A 15,764-nucleotide genomic window follows, 5' to 3' on the forward strand; every position below is an offset into this window, starting at 1 on the left:
TTGATTTTTTTAAGTGCTGGAGGGGATGTGGAGCCCACAGAACGTTCATGGGTCACTGATGGGAATGCAACATGCTAGAATACAGAGGGGAACTTTGGCAGTTTCTTAGAAAGATACACCTAGCATATGACCCAGCTGTGTTCTCGGTTTACCCAGGAAAAGGGAAAACATAGGTCCAGAGAAAGCCTTGGTGGTGATGGTTCACAGCCATTCTATTCCTAACAGCCCTATCCTGGAAACCACCCACATACCCATCAAGAGGAAAATGTAACCCATGGATTCAATGGACTACTCCTCAGCCATGAAAAGGACTGGACAACTGCTAGGTGTGACATGAATGATTCTCAACAGCATTATGCTCAGTAAAAGAAGACAAACACTTGTGTACATACTGTAATTACATTTTTACAAAAATGTTTTTTATCATTTTACGAAATTTTAGACATGGAAAAGATGCGCGACAGTGACAACACAGAAAGTGATGGTTTCTGGCGTTGGGTGGGGGAGATGTTGAATAGAAAAGGTCATGAAAGAACTTTCTGGGGTGATGCATATATTCCGCCAATGGCACTCATCTTCATTCAGTAATTTTCCTGCAGGTTTAGGAAGGCTCCCTGGAAGAGGTGGCAGCTAAAGGGCGCCCTGATTGACAAAGGAGTTAGACAGAAAAAGGGGGCGTGTGTTACCTGCAGGGGTGGACTTGGCAAAAAGCAAAGTGGCTTGAGTGTGGTCACTGGGTTTAAAAAACATGGAACAATTAAGTAGCGGGCCAGGGGTTAAATACCTTGACGCCCGAGCCCCATTCCTGATTTGTTTCGGGACCCCAGACATGAACTCCCTCTCTTTGGGCCTCTCGTTGGGTCAGTTTTCCCTCAGGAAAATGGGCACAAGCTCCTTCGTTTCTCCTGAGTGCCCGCCCCTCCGCCTGGGAGAAGCCATCAAAAGGGCGATGACTGACAGTTCTATTGAGCCAATCGCTGGAGCCTAAAGCCCTGCCTTCCTTTTTCGTGGGCCAATCGTCACGTTCTCCTTGAAGCCAGCCTTTTGGCGGAGGCGGGCCAAAGGATTCGTGACGTCACAACAGTAGATAAACCAATAGCAGCCATCAAGAGGCGGGTCATTTTTGTGATAGACTGCTCTGTTCCAAGACGTCCGCTTGGCGCGGGGTCCGCCGGGAAGCTTGAAGGCGGTGCTGAGGGGAAAGGGGCGGGAACTCCCTGTTGACTTTGCCCAATCACCTGTCGCACTTCTTGCGATAGACAGGCAGTCCCTCCCATCCCGGTCGACCTAAAGGGGCGGGGTTCTGGACGCCAGACTGGGCGGTCTCCTCGATTTTGATGGGCGTCTTTTTAGCCCAATTGCAAAGCGGTATTCCCAGACGGGTCACCTCCGTTGCCAATGAGATCTCCTGGCGGGGTCGCGGTGGGCGGGCCGTGGACCCTCCGGTATAAAGCGGTCCCGGGGGCGTGCGGAGAAGGGGGGGGTCTCAGCGGCCGGAGGAGGAGTAGGTGCGGGTGAAGATGGCGGCAGCCGAGGCCGCGAACTGCATCATGGAGGTGAGTGCCTGGAGCGCCGTCGGGGGCGGGGGGCAGTTTGAGGGTCAGCGTTTTATGCCTCCGTCGTGGGGAAGGGGCTCTGAGTCGCCGGATTGGGGTTGAAATCCTTTAGTCGTACGGAGGGGGCGCCGCATGCTCCGGATCCGGGATGCCGTTTGAGGTGCGGGTTCCCTAGCTTTCGAGCGCCTGTGGCACCCCCTAGAATCGAAGGTCTCGTGCCCCCTCCCACTATGAGAAGGGCTGGGGGCGCTTCCGGCCTGGTCCCCACGTGGCCGCGGCGCGGTGGGTGGGGAGGGGGTGTGCCGTGCCCGCCGCCCGGGCGGCCTCCACGTGCGGGACAAAGGCCCCGCCCCCGGTCGGGGGAGGGGCGCCCCGGGGGGGGCGGGGAGGAGGCTCCGACCTCCCTCTGAGGCCCCCTGCCCTCCTCCCCGGGGATCGTGACAAGCATCTCGGGGTGGGACTGACTTAGGGGCTCGGCCAAGTAAAGAGTCTCTTGGGAGGGCCGATGTATCTTGACCCTGAACAAACCCTTTCGTGGGAGCGGGGCATCTGCTTAGGCATCGGTCCAGGTTTCGTGCATTCTTGAGTTGGGATTGGAGGAAGACGAATTGGTTCCCTCTGGGCCCCCCTCCCACCCCAGTTTCCTGTCGGTGGATTCTCCCCCGCCCGGGGCTTGGGGAGCTGGCGGGGGGGGGGGGGAATGGAGCATGCCCCTGTGACCTCCCTCTGGTTGGGGGGGGGGCATCTAGCAGAAGGAGGTCCTTCCCGAAAAGGCGTCGTGCACCCCCTTGTGGCCACTTCTGGTGTGTGGGAGGGACCTCTTTTTCATGGGGCGTGTCCCAAAGCCCACCTCCCCGCTGGAGCCTTCCAGGCGAGGGGAGGGAGAGTCTGTCTTGGGAAGGGGATCTGAGGGACTAGAGGCCGCGAACTTTCCCCCGTTTCTCTCCCCAGGGCATTTGTGAGGGTGGGAGTGGAACCTCCCCCTTCCTGAAGCCCTGTGTGAGGGTCCGGAGCGTGGATGCCTTAAACGGTGTTCCGTGAGGTTTGGTTCTCGTGCAGCCGTGTGAGGCTGGTTCCGGTGCTGAGTTTCAGGCCCTCCGGGGGCCTGCCTGGCGGAGGTGTCGGTGCTGAGAAGTAGGACCCAGCGGGAAATCCCCGCACAGGCCGCCCTCCTTTTTCCGCGTGTTCACGGGTTTGGGAGAATGGAGGTGCGGCTTGGAGCCCAGGGGCTTCTGTCTGTGGTTTCACGCTTCTTGGAGCCTGGCGGGTGGGTACATCTGGAAGAGATGCGATCCGGCGGGGCCTCTGTACTCTGGCCCGGTACCGTGTAGCCCTCTCTGGAATGGGAGGGGAGCTCCCAGGGGTCACTCCAATGACTCCTGCCCCCCTCGGCTCTCTCCTGGGCCAGGGCCCGTGTGGGTGGAGGAAAGCGCTTCCCCAGAGGTTGCCCCAGGACTTGGCCCCGCACCTGGGGAGTTTCAGGGCCTGCTGCGGCGGTTGTTTGAATGTGGGCAGATGGGCTGAGGGTCCTGGGTCTGGCCTCCCCCGGCAGAGGGTAATAATCAGGGCGATTGGCTCTAACTGGCTTTGTTTGGGACTTGGCTGAGTCCAAGACAGCAGCCAGGGGCCTGGCTGCCAGCTCTCGAGGGGATGCCTTGTGCCACACCTCCTTTCTGGAATCCTCTCAGACAAGAGACTGGTTTGCAGAGGTGGCAGATGCCCAGTGGGTACACCCTGCCAGCCCCCCTCCCCCAGCTACTTAGGGCACCCAGGATGCGGGTGTGTGTCAGGAAGTGTCACCTAATCTGGGGGGATTAGATGATGAGGGGGAGTGACAGCTGGCAGTCCCTGTGTGCCCAGTGGGTGCCAGTTCCTCTTGCCTGGATGGGGGAGGTGTGCATGGTCAGGTGCCTTGCCTGAGAGGGGCTGCGTGGGGGCAGGCCACCGTCTCTCCAGCCTCAGCAGGGACAGAACCCCCTCCTCTCTTCCTCTGTCTCTCCCACCCCTTTCAAGAACAGTGTTCCCTCTTTGCTCACTCCCTCTCCCACACTCCCCACAAAGCAAAGTCAAATTGTAGGAAACACCCCCTTCTCCTCCAAGAGCCCGGGTCCCCTGGCCTGGCCCTCCCCTAGTCTCTCCCAGTAGCTAATCCTTTCTCCCTGTTACTCTCTCCTAGAATTTTGTAGCCACCTTGGCTAATGGGATGAGCCTCCAGCCGCCTCTTGAAGAAGTAAATATCCTTTCGTGAGCCCCTTCCCCACATAAACATACCTCATCACACATCAGGCCCTTCTTACTGGCCCAAATCTGAGCCCTCTTGCTTCAAACCAGTTTACCCTGTGCCCCCGAAACACTTAGCCCAAACTCCCTCCAGGTTTGTGGCCCCCATCTGGCCTCCCCCGAACACTGCGGCTACTTCCTTAACTCCATTTCCAGACCCCCTCTGTCCTTCCCGGTGTCTGCCCGGGTTCTGCCTTCCCTCCCCTCCCCAGCTGTGGGCTGAGCTAGAGACGGGGGCAGAGAGACTGGAGAGATGGTAGGCCTGGCTGAGGTATTGGGGGACTCTACTGGATGGTGCTCTGGGGGGGTCCTGGAAAGGCAAAACGGGCTTGTTCGGTTTGGAGGTTCCTGGGAGAGGCACGGTGGCGAGCGGGGTCTATAGGCTTGCCGTGGGACCGTCTGGGGGTGGTTCTCTCCTCCAGGGAGAAGTAGGGACCTGGAGGTTCGAGTCTGTGGGGAGCCCTCAGATTTGACCTCTGCTCCCATCCGTCCCCTGCCAGGTGTCCTGTGGCCAGGCAGAAAGCAGCGAGAAGCCCAACGCCGAGGACATGACGTCCAAAGATTACTACTTTGATTCCTACGCTCACTTCGGCATCCACGAGGTGAGTCCAGACTGACTGACCGCTCCTAGGGCCCCTGAATCTTCACGGGGTTCGTGTTTGGCGGTGGTGGGGGGACTTAATTTCTAAGGCATGCGTGCTGCCGGGGAAGGGAGCGGGCAGCCCCTCCACTTGCGACTCACACCCTGGGGGTCGACGCTTCTAGCTGTTGCCTTGGAGACTGAGGCGAGGCTGGCACTGCGCCAGCCTGGCCAGCTCAGGGGCGCGGGTGGGAGTGCGCATGTGCGCTGGAGACTTCAGCCCGAGGTCGGGGCGTGCTGGTCTCTGCCGCCCCCTAGTGGCCGGTGGTGGGACTGTCCGCCAGCTCCTCGGACTCAGAGTGCGGGCCGCCTCTAGCTAGACCTTTTTGCCTGCGGTGGAGGCTGAGGTCCCAGAAATCACCTAGGACCGGGATGTGTTTTTCTTTTCTTATTGTGATTAAAAAAAAGTGCATAACGGTTTGCCGTTTTCACGTGTACAGTTCAGTGGCATTAAGTTACTGAGGACTTTTTAAAGCCAAGGACAGCAGGGACTCAGGAGGCAAGTGGCCCATCTGTAAAGATGGAAGTTCAGGAGTTCCCATCGTGGTGCAGTGGAAATGAATGCGACTAGTATACATGAGGATGCGGGTTCGATCCCTGGCCTCCATCATTGGGTCGGGAATCCGGCGTCGCTGTGAGCTGTGGTGTAGGTCGCGACGCAGCTCCGATCCCCCGTGGCTGTGGTGTAGATTGGCAGCTGTAGTGCTCATTCGACCCCTAGCCTGGGAACCTCTGTGTGCCTCGAGTACGGCCCTAAAAAGCAAAAAAAAAAAAAAAAGTGGGAGTTCAGTCCATCCAGTCTGATTTTACAAATAGGGAGACGGAAGCACGTGGAAGGGAAGTGACTTGTTTAAGGGAGTCGAGGAAGCGAGTGCGAGAGCCGAGCTCCAGCGCTTCAAACGGTGCGCGTGTTGGAGGCCAGGGCACCCTGTTTTCCAGCTGGGGATGCAGGCTCCCTCAAGGTGTCTTTGTGCTCCCCCCTTCCCAGGAAATGCTGAAAGATGAGGTGCGCACCCTCACCTACCGAAACTCCATGTTTCACAACCGGCACCTTTTCAAGGACAAGGTGGTGCTGGATGTGGGCTCGGGCACAGGGATCCTCTGCATGTTCGCTGCCAAGGCCGGTGCCCGCAAGGTCATCGGGGTGAGTGTCCTGGGTGGCTGGGCGGGCAGGCGGGCCCAGGGACGCCAAGGGGACCTTGTGGGGCTCAGGGATTGGGAGGGGGTGGGGGCTGAGGGTGGCACTGGGGGGGGGGTCTCTCACCCTCCCTTCTTCCTGGGCCCCCAGATCGAGTGTTCCAGTATCTCTGATTATGCGGTGAAGATCGTCAAAGCTAACAAGTTAGACCACGGTGAGCCCAGCAAGAGAACGGGCGTGGGGGGAGGGAGTGGACCATCCCCGCTTCCCTGGGGCCCTTGGCAAGGCAACAGGGGCCACTGAACTTGAATTCCTGCGTTCCTCCCCCATGGGCTCTGGGCCGTGGACAGCCTGAGAATTCTGCCTTCTCAGAAATGACCACGGGATGAGCTGTCAAAGTCACCAGCTTAGTGCCTCGATTTTTGGTGGTTTTTTTTTTTTTTTTAAAGGCAGAGCAAGAAGCAAGCTTTAGGGAGTTCCCTGGTGGTCCAGGGATTAGGATTTGGTGCTTTCACCACTGTGGCCCAGGTTGGATCCCTGGTTGGAGCTGAGGTCCAACATCAAGCTGCTGCATGTTGCAGGCCAAAAAAATTTAGTAATAATTTCTTTTAAAAAGAAAAACAGTCTTTGTAGTTTTTTCACTGAGTGATAGAATTCCTTGGTTGACCCCTGAGGGCCCGGGGTGAGAAGCCTCCCGTCTGCCTCGCAGTTGTCCTTCTCAGGCTTCCGCCAACACGCCCTTCCAGAGCCGTCTGCCGCTATGAGCAGGTGGACTTGTGTTTCTACATTCACTGCATAATTTTTTATTTTTTATTTTAATTTTTTTATCAGGTGTGTATTTTTGACACAGATATTCCATAAACTCAAGTCTTTTCCTTTGCTTTTTTTTTTTTAATTTTATTTTTGCTGAAGTATAGTTGATTTACAGTGTCGTGTTAGTTTTAGGTAGACAGTGAAGTTGGATGTTTTTCTTTTGTCTTTTTTTTTGTCTTTTTGCTATTTCTTGGGTCACTCCTGCGGCATATGGAGATTCCCCGGCTAGGGGTCCAATTGGAGTTGTAGCCACCGGCCTACACCAGAGCCACAGCAACGCGGGATCCGAGCCGTGTCTTCGATCTACACCACAGCTCACCGCAACGCCGGATCGTTAACCCACTGAGCAAGGGCAGGGACCGAACCCGCAACCTTATGGTTCCTAGTCGGATTCGTTAACCACTGCGCCACGACGGGAACTCCTCTTTTGTCTTTTGTTGGCTGCCCCACACTGGATCCCTAACCCACTGTGCCCAGCGGGGATCGAACCTGTGTCCTGGTGCTCCAGACACCACTGATCCTGTTGCGCCACAGCAGGAACTCCAACAGCAAAAATAGATGTATACACCTTCGTCAGAGTTATTTTCCTTATAGGTTATTAGAAAACATGGAGTTTAGTTGCCTGTGCTGAGCAGTTGGTTGTCTTTTTTTTTTTTTTTTTCTCCCCCTCTCTTTAGGGCCACACCCATGGTATATGGAGGTTCCCAGGCTAGGGGTCCAGTCCGAGCTACAGCTGCCAGCCTACGCCACAGCCACAGCAATGCCAGATCCAAGCTGTGTCTGTAGCCTACACCACAGCTCACAGCTACGCTGGGTCCTTACACTGAGCAAGGCCAGGGATCGAACCTGCACTTCTGCAGGGACCAGAACCGCTACAGTCGGATCCTTAATCCACTGTGCCACAGGGGGAACTCCCTACAGCAGCTTTCCTAACCAGATTCCTGGTGATGAGCATTTAAGGTGCTTCTGAGACTTTCATCCCTCCGCATGTACTGTCATTGCCATCTGATAGACGAACTGGTATAGCTGTGAGGTCACTTTTTGAGAGTAGGATTGCATGGGTCAAAAATGAGGAAGGAGGGATTCCCTTTGTAGTTCAGCGGGTTAAGAACCTGACATAGTGTCTGAGGATGCAAGTTCAATCCTTGTCCTTGCTTAGCAGGTTAAGGATCTGGCTTTGCCAAAAGCTGCGGCATAGGTCACAGATGTGGCTCAGATCTGGTGTTGCTGTGGTCGTGGCCTTGGCTGGCAGCTGTAGCTCCAACTCAACCCCCTAGCCTGGGAGCTTCCATATGCTGTAGGTGGGGTCATAAGAAGGAAAAAAAAAATGAGGAAGGAGTTCCCTGGTGGCTCAGCAGGTTAAGGATCTGGCATTGCCACTGTAGTGGCTTGGGTCACTGCTATGGTGCAGGTTCAATCCCTGGCCCCATGGTATGGGTGTGGCCAGAAAGAATAATGTGAAAAGGTTGGGAAGACGGTGGGTTTTCCAGACACGAAATCTCTTGGCATTCTAGAAACTGAGGGGACTTTTTTTTTTCCCAAGAGGCTGGTGTAAGAAAGCCTCAAGGACCCATCACATCAGTTTTAAATACCTCCATTTGAAGCAGATTCCAACTTTGTAATAATACCTGCTGTTTGTACCTCTAAGGCCATTTGAAAACCATGACGTTGGAGTTCCCTGGTGGCACAGGGGGTTAAGGATCCAGAATTGGCAGCTGCTGTGGCTCAGGTTCGATGCCTGGCCCGGGAACTTCCTCATGCCTCTGGTGCAGCCAAATAAATAAATAAACAACATGACCAAATGATTATGTAACGGCTGGATAAACAGCAAGGTCCTGCAGAGAGCCGTGTGTGATATCCTGTGAGAAACCATAAGGAGAGGGGACCTGGAAAAGAACAGGACTATATATGTGTATAACTGAATCCCTTTGCTGTACCCCAGAAATTAATACGACACTATAAACCGACTATACTTCAGCAATGTTTTTAAAACTACAAAAACACGGAGTTCCCGTCGTGGCTCAGTGGTTAATGAATCTGACTAGGAACCATGAGGTTGCGGGTTCCATCCCTGGCCTTGATCAGTGGGTTAAGGGTCCAGCATTGCCTTGAGCTGTGGTGTAGGTCGCAGACGCGGCTCGGATCCCACGTTGCTGTGGCTGTGGTGTAGGCCGGTGGCTACAGCTCCAATTCGACCCCTAGCCTGGGAACCTCCATGTGCCGCAGGAGCGGCCCAAGAAAGGGCAAAAAGACAAAAACCTGCAAAAACATGCGACCATGGCTGTGAATGGCAAAACCTTCCATCACCTAATCCCTGATCCACACACAGTCTTTGCTGCCGCCCCCGAAAGAGCCCTCGTGTGGAACAAATTTTAGAACCAAGTGGCCAGGGTGTGGCTTCGGCTTGCAGAGCCCGATGACGGCTGCCCCCAGTCCAGCCCCCAGCCCCCTTCCTTGAGAAACCAAGGGCAGCCCCTGTGGGGGGGGCCTCCGGGCCCTGTTCCCCCCCACCCCCGGGCGGGGGACCCCCCCCCCGGGGCTCCTCCGGGTGGCGGCACAAGCGCTGTGTGGCCCGCAGTGGTGACCATCATCAAGGGGAAGGTGGAGGAGGTGGAGCTGCCAGTGGACAAGGTGGACATCGTCATCAGCGAGTGGATGGGCTACTGCCTCTTCTACGAGTCCATGCTCAACACCGTGCTCTACGCCCGTGACAAGTGGCTGGTGAGGCCCCCGGCCAGCCGGGCGGGTGGGAGCCCCGGGCACGCAGCCCCGGGAGGCGGGGGGGATGGCGCAGAGGAGCCGGGCCCTGGAGTGGCGGGGTGGTACCGTGCCAGCAGGGGGTTATGGCCGGGAAGAGGGATGGGGGGAGTGCCTGTGGTCCCAGGGGAGGTGCCAGGTGTGAACGGAGGATAGGAAGGCGCTCCCTAGGATCTGAGGAGGAGAGTGCACTGGGCAGGGGATGTCTGCCAGGGCACCGGCCCTGGGGCGGCAGCGCGCTGGCTGCGGCTTGAGCAGCGGGGAAGCTGCAGCGCGCTGAGGCTCTGGGGGAGCATTGGGAGGAGACGTTGGAGGAGTGGGAGGGGCCTCCACACCTGGGAGGCCCTGCTTTCCTCCTCCAGGGAGCCAGGGAAGCTTCTGGGGAGCCCTCAGGACCTCTGGAGGACGGGGTCTGACTTAGATGCTCTTGGGAGCCGTCAGGCAGCCCTCCCGGGAGTTGGCAAATGGCTGGGAACCAGTGAGGGGCCGCCGCCGCGGGAGTCCAGGGTGGGGCAGGGGGCCTGGATAAAGGGATCAGGCAGGCAGGGTTCAGGGGCAGCGTCTCCGAGCCCCTGTCACTGGTCCCTTCCCGGCTCCTCCGCAGGCGCCCGACGGCCTCATCTTCCCAGACCGAGCCACGCTGTACGTGACGGCCATCGAGGACCGGCAGTACAAAGACTACAAGATCCACTGTGAGCTCGGGGCCCGCAGAGCTGGCGGGATGGGGCGGGCTCAGGCCCCGCACCCCCGGGGCTCACCCTTCCTCCTGGCCTCCTCCCCAGGGTGGGAGAACGTGTACGGCTTTGACATGTCCTGCATCAAAGACGTGGCCATCAAGGAGCCCCTGGTGGATGTGGTGGACCCCAAGCAGCTGGTTACCAATGCCTGCCTCATAAAGGTGCGGGGTGCGGGGGGTGGCTGGTGGTGGCCGAGTGTCCTGAAGGGTCGGAACCTGGTCCATGCCTGGGGACATCAGGGCCCAGAATGCTTGCTTGCCTGAGACCCCGGGTGGCACTAGACTCTTGGAGAAGCCACTTCATGTAAAAACCTTTGTGATGGAGTTCCCGTCGTGGCGCAGTGGTTAACGAATCCGACTAGGAACCATGAGGTTGCGGGTTCGGTCCCTGCCCTTGCTCAGTGGGTTAAGGATCCGGCGTTGCCGTGAGCTGTGGTGTAGGTTGCAGACGCGGCTCAGATCCCGCATTGCTGTGGCTCTGGCGTAGGCCGATGGCTGCAGCTCCGATTGAACCCCTAGCCTGGGAACCTCTATATGCCAAGGGAGCGGCCCAAGAAACAGCAAAAAAAAAAACCTTTGTGAGCCAGGCATGGCCCTTGGGTTCCAGAATGGGGTGGTGAGAGGGGCTAGCCCCGCCCCCTGGGCACCCCCCCCCCAGGCAGGCAGCAGAGACCCCAGGCAGGGCCACCAAATGCAGGAAGCCCAGGGCCACCAGCAAGTTTATACACACTTGGGTCCCTGATAAAGAATACTGGCAGCCATCACTTTTTGAGGTCCCCCCACCCCAGCATCACATCTTGCAGGGATGCATGAGGCGGGCAGAACTGGGTGGAGGAGGAGGGAGTTTGCAAAGGGAGGCAGGGGTGGTGGCAGGTTCCCTGACCAGGAGAGCCTCTGTGGCCTGGCCTGGGACCCCTGGTTTGGTGCCGAGTGTACTGGGGCACAGTCAAGAGTTGTAAGCAGGGCTTTGACGTGGATCTGGTTGCTGCTGTTTTTAAATTGTCACACTGGAATCAGGGGTCCGTGTGGGGGGAGTGGCAGGGAACCCTGCTAAGATGCCGCTGCCGGGGAGAGGGGATGGTGGCTGGGGCAGTGGAGCTGTATCAGCGGACAGCTCTCCAGGAAGCAGCGTGGCTCCAGGAAGTCGGAGGGTCAGATCAGGGGGTTGGGAGAGAGGGGAGCAGGGGACCCAACAGGGCCCCCCAGGTCTTGCGGCAGGCCCCTGGGCTGGAGCTGCGGGACTGGGGCTCACGAGGCTCGTCCCACAGGAGGTTGACATCTACACAGTCAAGGTGGAGGACCTGACCTTCACATCCCCCTTCTGCCTGCAAGTGAAGCGGAATGACTACGTGCACGCGCTGGTGGCCTACTTCAACATCGAGTTCACCCGCTGCCACAAGAGGACTGGCTTCTCCACCAGTGAGGCGGGGCCCGGGCGCTGCGGGGTGGTGGGGCAGGTCCCACTGTGGCGAGGGAGGGAAGGATCTGGCTGCAGCAGCTCGAGTCGCTGCAGAGGCGCATGGTCAACCCCCAGCTTGGTGCAGTGGGTTAGGAGGATCCAGTGTGACAGCAGCTTGGATTTAATCCCTGGCCCAGGAACTTCCATATGCTGTGGGTGTGGCCATTTAACAAATGAAAAAGGAGTTCCTGTTGTGGCTCAGCGGTTATGAACCCAGCTAGTGTCGTTGAGGAGGCAGGTTCAACCCCTGGCTCCCCTCCATGGGTTAAGGATCCCACATTGCTGCTGTGGCTGTGGTGTTGGCTGGCAGCTGTAGCCTGGGAGCGTCCATATCCATGGGTGCGGCCATTCAAAAAAAAAAAAAAAAAAAAGCAGAGGGAAGAAAAAGCGGCCAGAGGGAGCCAGGGGGACCCCAAGGCCCCAGATTCCCTGCCCAGGAAACGGCCCCTCTCCCCCAGGCTTGCCGAGGGTGAAGAGACCGTGGTCCCGGCTCCGTCCGCAGGCACGGGGTGGGGGGGGCTGGGGGCCGGGGTGGGGGTGGGGTGCCCGGCTGACCCGCCTGCCCCCCAGGCCCCGAGTCCCCGTACACGCACTGGAAGCAGACGGTGTTTTACATGGAGGACTACCTGACAGTGAAGACGGGCGAGGAAATCTTTGGCACGATCGGCATGCGGCCCAACGCCAAGAACAACGTGAGGCTCGCGAGGAGTGGGGAGGGCTGGGGCGGGGGGCGCCAGCACCCCTTACCCCAAGCCCAGCGGCAGACCTGGCTGCCCTCTGCTATTCTGGACACTTCTGCGTAGCTGGGAAGGGGGCCAGCGGGTGTTGGAGCCGGAGGGCGGGCACGGGGCCAGAGCTGGCAGGAGAGCCTCGCGCAGGCATGAGGATGAGGAAGGCGAGGAGGGCTGTTCATGCCCCTGAGCACCGGGCTGGACGGAGCTGCCTGCCTCTGAGACAAGGGCCTCTGCTCTGTGGGCCAAAGTCGGGAGCCGCAGCCCCGCCCGCGGGCGGGGGAGGGGAAAGGTCTCAAGTCCAGGGCCGGGGGCGTGGCCTGTGCTGAAGTGTCAATCAGGTTGGGCCGGGGCGTGATGCCCCCAAGGTGGCCCCTGCTTTCTAAGTCTGGGAGGTAAGAGCCGATTTAAGCAGCGATTCTCAACCATGGATAATCTCTCCCCCTCCCCAGGACAGGTCAGCGTCTAGAGACATTAAGAGGCCCTGCTGGCATCCAGCGGGTAGAGGTCAGGGGGTGACAGCTGCTGAGCATCTGGGGTGCACAGGATAATAAGAATCTCCCCAGACACAAGAGTGGTCCAGCCCGAGATGTCAGTTGTTGCACAGGTTGAAAAAACCACAACTAAGGAGAGACCCAGAGAGGGAGGAGGAAGGCGGGATCCAGGGCTGAAAGGCAGTGATGGCCCGGGGCAGAAGTCACTGAGTTCCCCTGACTTTGTCCCAGCCAGGGAGTGCTGGGGGCCATGGCTCTGGGAGGGTTGGTGCCCAGGAAGCTGTGGAGGAGAGGAAGTGGGGACGGTGGGGTGGGACCATGGAGTGTTTTGAGAGGAGAAAGTGCTGGAGAGAGGTTTGCTTCTCATAAAGGAAGGAAGAAATACCTGTTTTGCTGATGGGGGAAATCTGATGATGCCTGAGACAGCAGCTGACCTCTGCCCCTGCTGGGGGCGGGTGTTGGCTGGGTTCCCAGTGGGTTTGAGGCTGTCATGCGAGTGTCTTGTTGGGAGGCAGGCAGGGTTTGAGGCAGAGGCTGGGCCTGGGCCCAGCAACGTGGGGTCTCTGGGGACGGCCTGTGGCTTCTGCTCCCCAGGGGCCTCTGTCTCTGCCTGGCCCCCCTCATGCCCACACTCTCCCCACAGCGTGACCTGGACTTCACCATTGACCTGGACTTCAAAGGCCAGCTGTGTGAGCTGTCCTGCTCCACCGACTACCGGATGCGCTAGGCGGCGCCGGCTTTTCCCACCCTGGCCGGGCCGGCCCTGCGAGGGCCCAGGGGCTGCGGCATTCTTAGGCGGTTTCGGGGCTCCCCCTTCCTCTCCCACTCTCCCTCCCACAGAAGGGGGTTTTAGGGGCCAGGGGCGGGGGGCACATCGTGACTGTGTTTTTCATAACTTATGTTTTTATATGGTTGCATTTACGCCAATAAATCCTCAGCTGGAATGGCTCAGTTTCCTGGGGGCACAGTGGGGTCAGGGTCCCAATCCATAGGTGCTGAGATGCCAGCCCTAACCAGAGCATGCGGACAGCGCCAGCTGGTGGCTGCGGTGCTCTGGCACCCCTTCTGGGTCTCTGGGTCTCTCTCGGGGTCCTCCGCTCTTTCAAGGGTTTGTCCTAGGACCTTCCCCACCAGCTCGCAAGGTCTGCCCCCCATTCTTCTCTGCCATGCCTCTGGTGGCCTGTTCCTCTTGTCCCCACTGAGCAGGGTTCCTGCTCCCAGCTGCCCTGCGGGGCTGGGGGAGGGTGGGGGTGTGGGTTCCCAGCACAGCTGGGCCCTTAAGTTTCCCAGAAGGCCCTCTGCAGCCTTCCCCCCACACATTGTTCCGCTCTGGCTGTTTTTTCCTGTCCAGGACCCTCCAAGGCCAAGTCAGAGCTGACTGGCAGCGATGACTGCCCTTGCCTCTCGGGCTGGGGAAACTGAGTCCTTTGGTGGGGTGTGCTCATAGGGGGGATAGAATGCTTTGTTGTGGGGGCGGGGGGATCTCAGCAGAGGGGGGTTTTCCCACCTTCTGGCCCACTTTAGAGGTGGACACTAAGGCCCCATAACCACCTTCCCACAGCTTCCTGGGGGGCTTTCTATTCAGTTGCCAAGGCCATGGCAATGCCCCTGCCTGCCCTTCCTTTCTCTGGGCCTTGTCCAGAGTCACTGGTCCCCCAGCTTCAGGACCTGGATCACCCAAGACACACTCCCCAGACACACTGTCCGTGGCCCTGGTTGGGGCGTCAAGGCCGCCTGCCCCCTCACGCTCAGCTCCACCCATCCCTCTCCCAGGATGGTGACCATGCCAGAGCCCACACTTCCTCTGCAACCTCGGGGCCTCCCTTTGCCATCTGTCCCAATTGCCAATGTCCCACGTTGCCCAGCCCCCCCCCCCCCCGAACGATCTCGCCTGTCCCCTAAGTCTGCGGTCTTTCCAGCTTCTGGGCTACTCAGGTCCCCAGCAGATGAGAGGGTGAGGTCGCGTCTACGCAGCCCAGCGCTGCCCTGCCCCCACCCCTTCCTGGAAGCCTCGCAACTGCGTCGGTGGCCGCTTGCAGGTGTCGGCCGCCCCGCCCCTCCTTCCTGCGCCTTAAAGGGGTCGCGTCTCCCGAGGCTTCCCAGGGGCATAGGCCGCATCGCGGCGGGACCCGCACACCCGTGAGGGCTCCGTACCCACGGTGCGGAAGGTGGGCGTCTGGCTCCTAAATCCTTCCCTTCTGGCGTGGTGTGGCTCTTTCGGCCTCAGTTTTCCCCTCCTGAGAAGTGGGGACGCCCTGAGTCCTCGCGCTAAAGCAGGCGCTCGGGGGATTCTCCAGACCCGGGGAGCTGGGCGGGGCCGGACCCCGGAGGAGCCGCTCGACTCGAGGGTTTTCCGCCCCTCCCCCCAGCCCCTTACGATGACCGCTCATATCCTCTTGCTGTGGCTCTTTGCTTCCTCCATCCTGGGGGACCCAGACTCCGCGGGCAGGTGAGAAACGCTGGTGGCTGCGGGGACTGGGTGGGAAGAAGACCGAGAAAGGCATGCGCCCTCTCTAGGCGGCTTTCCGCGTCGGTGCCTCGGGAGGATGGGTGGGGTGGGAAGATGATCTGCAGACGCGGCCCGCCAGTTTCGGACTTCTGGGTCTCCCCATCGGGCCGCATTTCTCGAGTGCATTGTTTGAATCGGCCCTTCTCCCACGCTCCATCCCCAGGCTGACCCGGCACCAGGTTTCCCTAAAGAGCGGGCGCCTGTGTTCCCTGGGCACTTGCCAGACGCACCGCCTGCCAGAGATCATATACTGGCTCCGTTCTGCCTCCACCAAGGAGCTCTCAGGGAAGGCTGGCCGCAAGCCTCAGGACCCCTACAGCTACGGGCGCCGGCGACGGCGGCGGCGGCGGCGGCGGCGGCGTGAGGCCAGAGTCCTGCGGCGTCTCCAGGACCCCAGCCTGTGCAGGGCGCAACTTGCTGGGTGACATTGGGCACATCTCTACGCCTTCCCTGGCCTCATTTTACCCATCTGTGTATTGAGGCTGTGACCCCAAGTTTCTTGCCCTAACTCCATCCACCTCCTGGGCTCCCCAGGCTGCAATTGGGCTGGACCCACGTGCACACCGGACCCAGCCTGGACAAAAAATGTTAACGTCCAGAGCTGAATAAATATACGAGAATTCCATGTTTCAAGTCTCTGCTTGTCTGTGC

The 15,764-nt window shown here is 59.0% G+C and overlaps 2 protein-coding genes across 5 annotated transcripts; both read left to right on the top strand.

Moving 5' to 3' along the window:
* The first annotated feature begins 1,397 nt into the window (after window positions 1-1,397).
* Window positions 1,398-13,548, top strand: PRMT1 (protein arginine methyltransferase 1). Of its 3 annotated transcripts, XM_047790097.1 has the most exons (11): window positions 1,459-1,556; window positions 3,733-3,786; window positions 4,337-4,438; window positions 5,465-5,620; window positions 5,765-5,828; window positions 9,006-9,148; window positions 9,789-9,876; window positions 9,967-10,082; window positions 11,189-11,339; window positions 11,950-12,071; window positions 13,248-13,548. In XM_047790097.1, exons 1-11 carry the CDS (start codon window positions 1,521-1,523, stop codon window positions 13,329-13,331), a joined length of 1,116 nt encoding a protein of 371 aa, XP_047646053.1. In that variant the 5' UTR covers window positions 1,459-1,520; the 3' UTR covers window positions 13,332-13,548. The 3 variants fall into 3 exon arrangements, with proteins under 3 accessions (XP_047646054.1, XP_047646053.1, XP_047646055.1); XM_047790098.1 differs by lacking the exon at window positions 3,733-3,786 and having other exon boundaries at window positions 1,398-1,556; XM_047790099.1 differs by lacking the exons at window positions 1,459-1,556; window positions 3,733-3,786 and adding an exon at window positions 4,022-4,092.
* A 534-nt stretch (window positions 13,549-14,082) lies between these two features.
* Window positions 14,083-15,740, top strand: ADM5 (adrenomedullin 5 (putative)). Of its 2 annotated transcripts, XM_047790102.1 has the most exons (3): window positions 14,083-14,772; window positions 14,974-15,053; window positions 15,277-15,740. In XM_047790102.1, the coding sequence occupies exons 2-3, from the start codon at window positions 14,983-14,985 to the stop codon at window positions 15,536-15,538; spliced, it is 333 nt and encodes a 110-aa protein (XP_047646058.1). In that variant the 5' UTR covers window positions 14,083-14,772; window positions 14,974-14,982; the 3' UTR covers window positions 15,539-15,740. The 2 variants fall into 2 exon arrangements, with proteins under 2 accessions (XP_047646058.1, XP_047646056.1); XM_047790100.1 differs by having other exon boundaries at window positions 14,084-15,053.
* The last annotated feature ends 24 nt before the right edge of the window (window positions 15,741-15,764 follow it).

This window comes from Phacochoerus africanus, chromosome 8 (assembly GCF_016906955.1).
Source record: "Phacochoerus africanus isolate WHEZ1 chromosome 8, ROS_Pafr_v1, whole genome shotgun sequence".
In the NCBI taxonomy this organism is placed as follows: Eukaryota; Metazoa; Chordata; class Mammalia; order Artiodactyla; family Suidae; genus Phacochoerus; species Phacochoerus africanus.

Bases quoted from the DNA above. Each gene is read 5' to 3' on its own strand.
- PRMT1 (XM_047790097.1), top strand. From the start codon at position 1,521: ATGGCGGCAGCCGAGGCCGCGAACTGCATCATGGAG. The intron at 4,439-5,464 runs GTGAGTCCAGAC...CCCCCTTCCCAG, and splicing joins CTCACTTCGGCATCCACGAG to GAAATGCTGAAAGATGAGGT. The intron at 9,877-9,966 runs GTGAGCTCGGGG...CCTCCTCCCCAG, and splicing joins CAAAGACTACAAGATCCACT to GGTGGGAGAACGTGTACGGC.
- ADM5 (XM_047790102.1), top strand. From the start codon at position 14,983: ATGACCGCTCATATCCTCTTGCTGTGGCTCTTTGCTTCCTCCATCCTG. The intron at 15,054-15,276 runs GTGAGAAACGCT...CTCCATCCCCAG, and splicing joins GACCCAGACTCCGCGGGCAG to GCTGACCCGGCACCAGGTTT.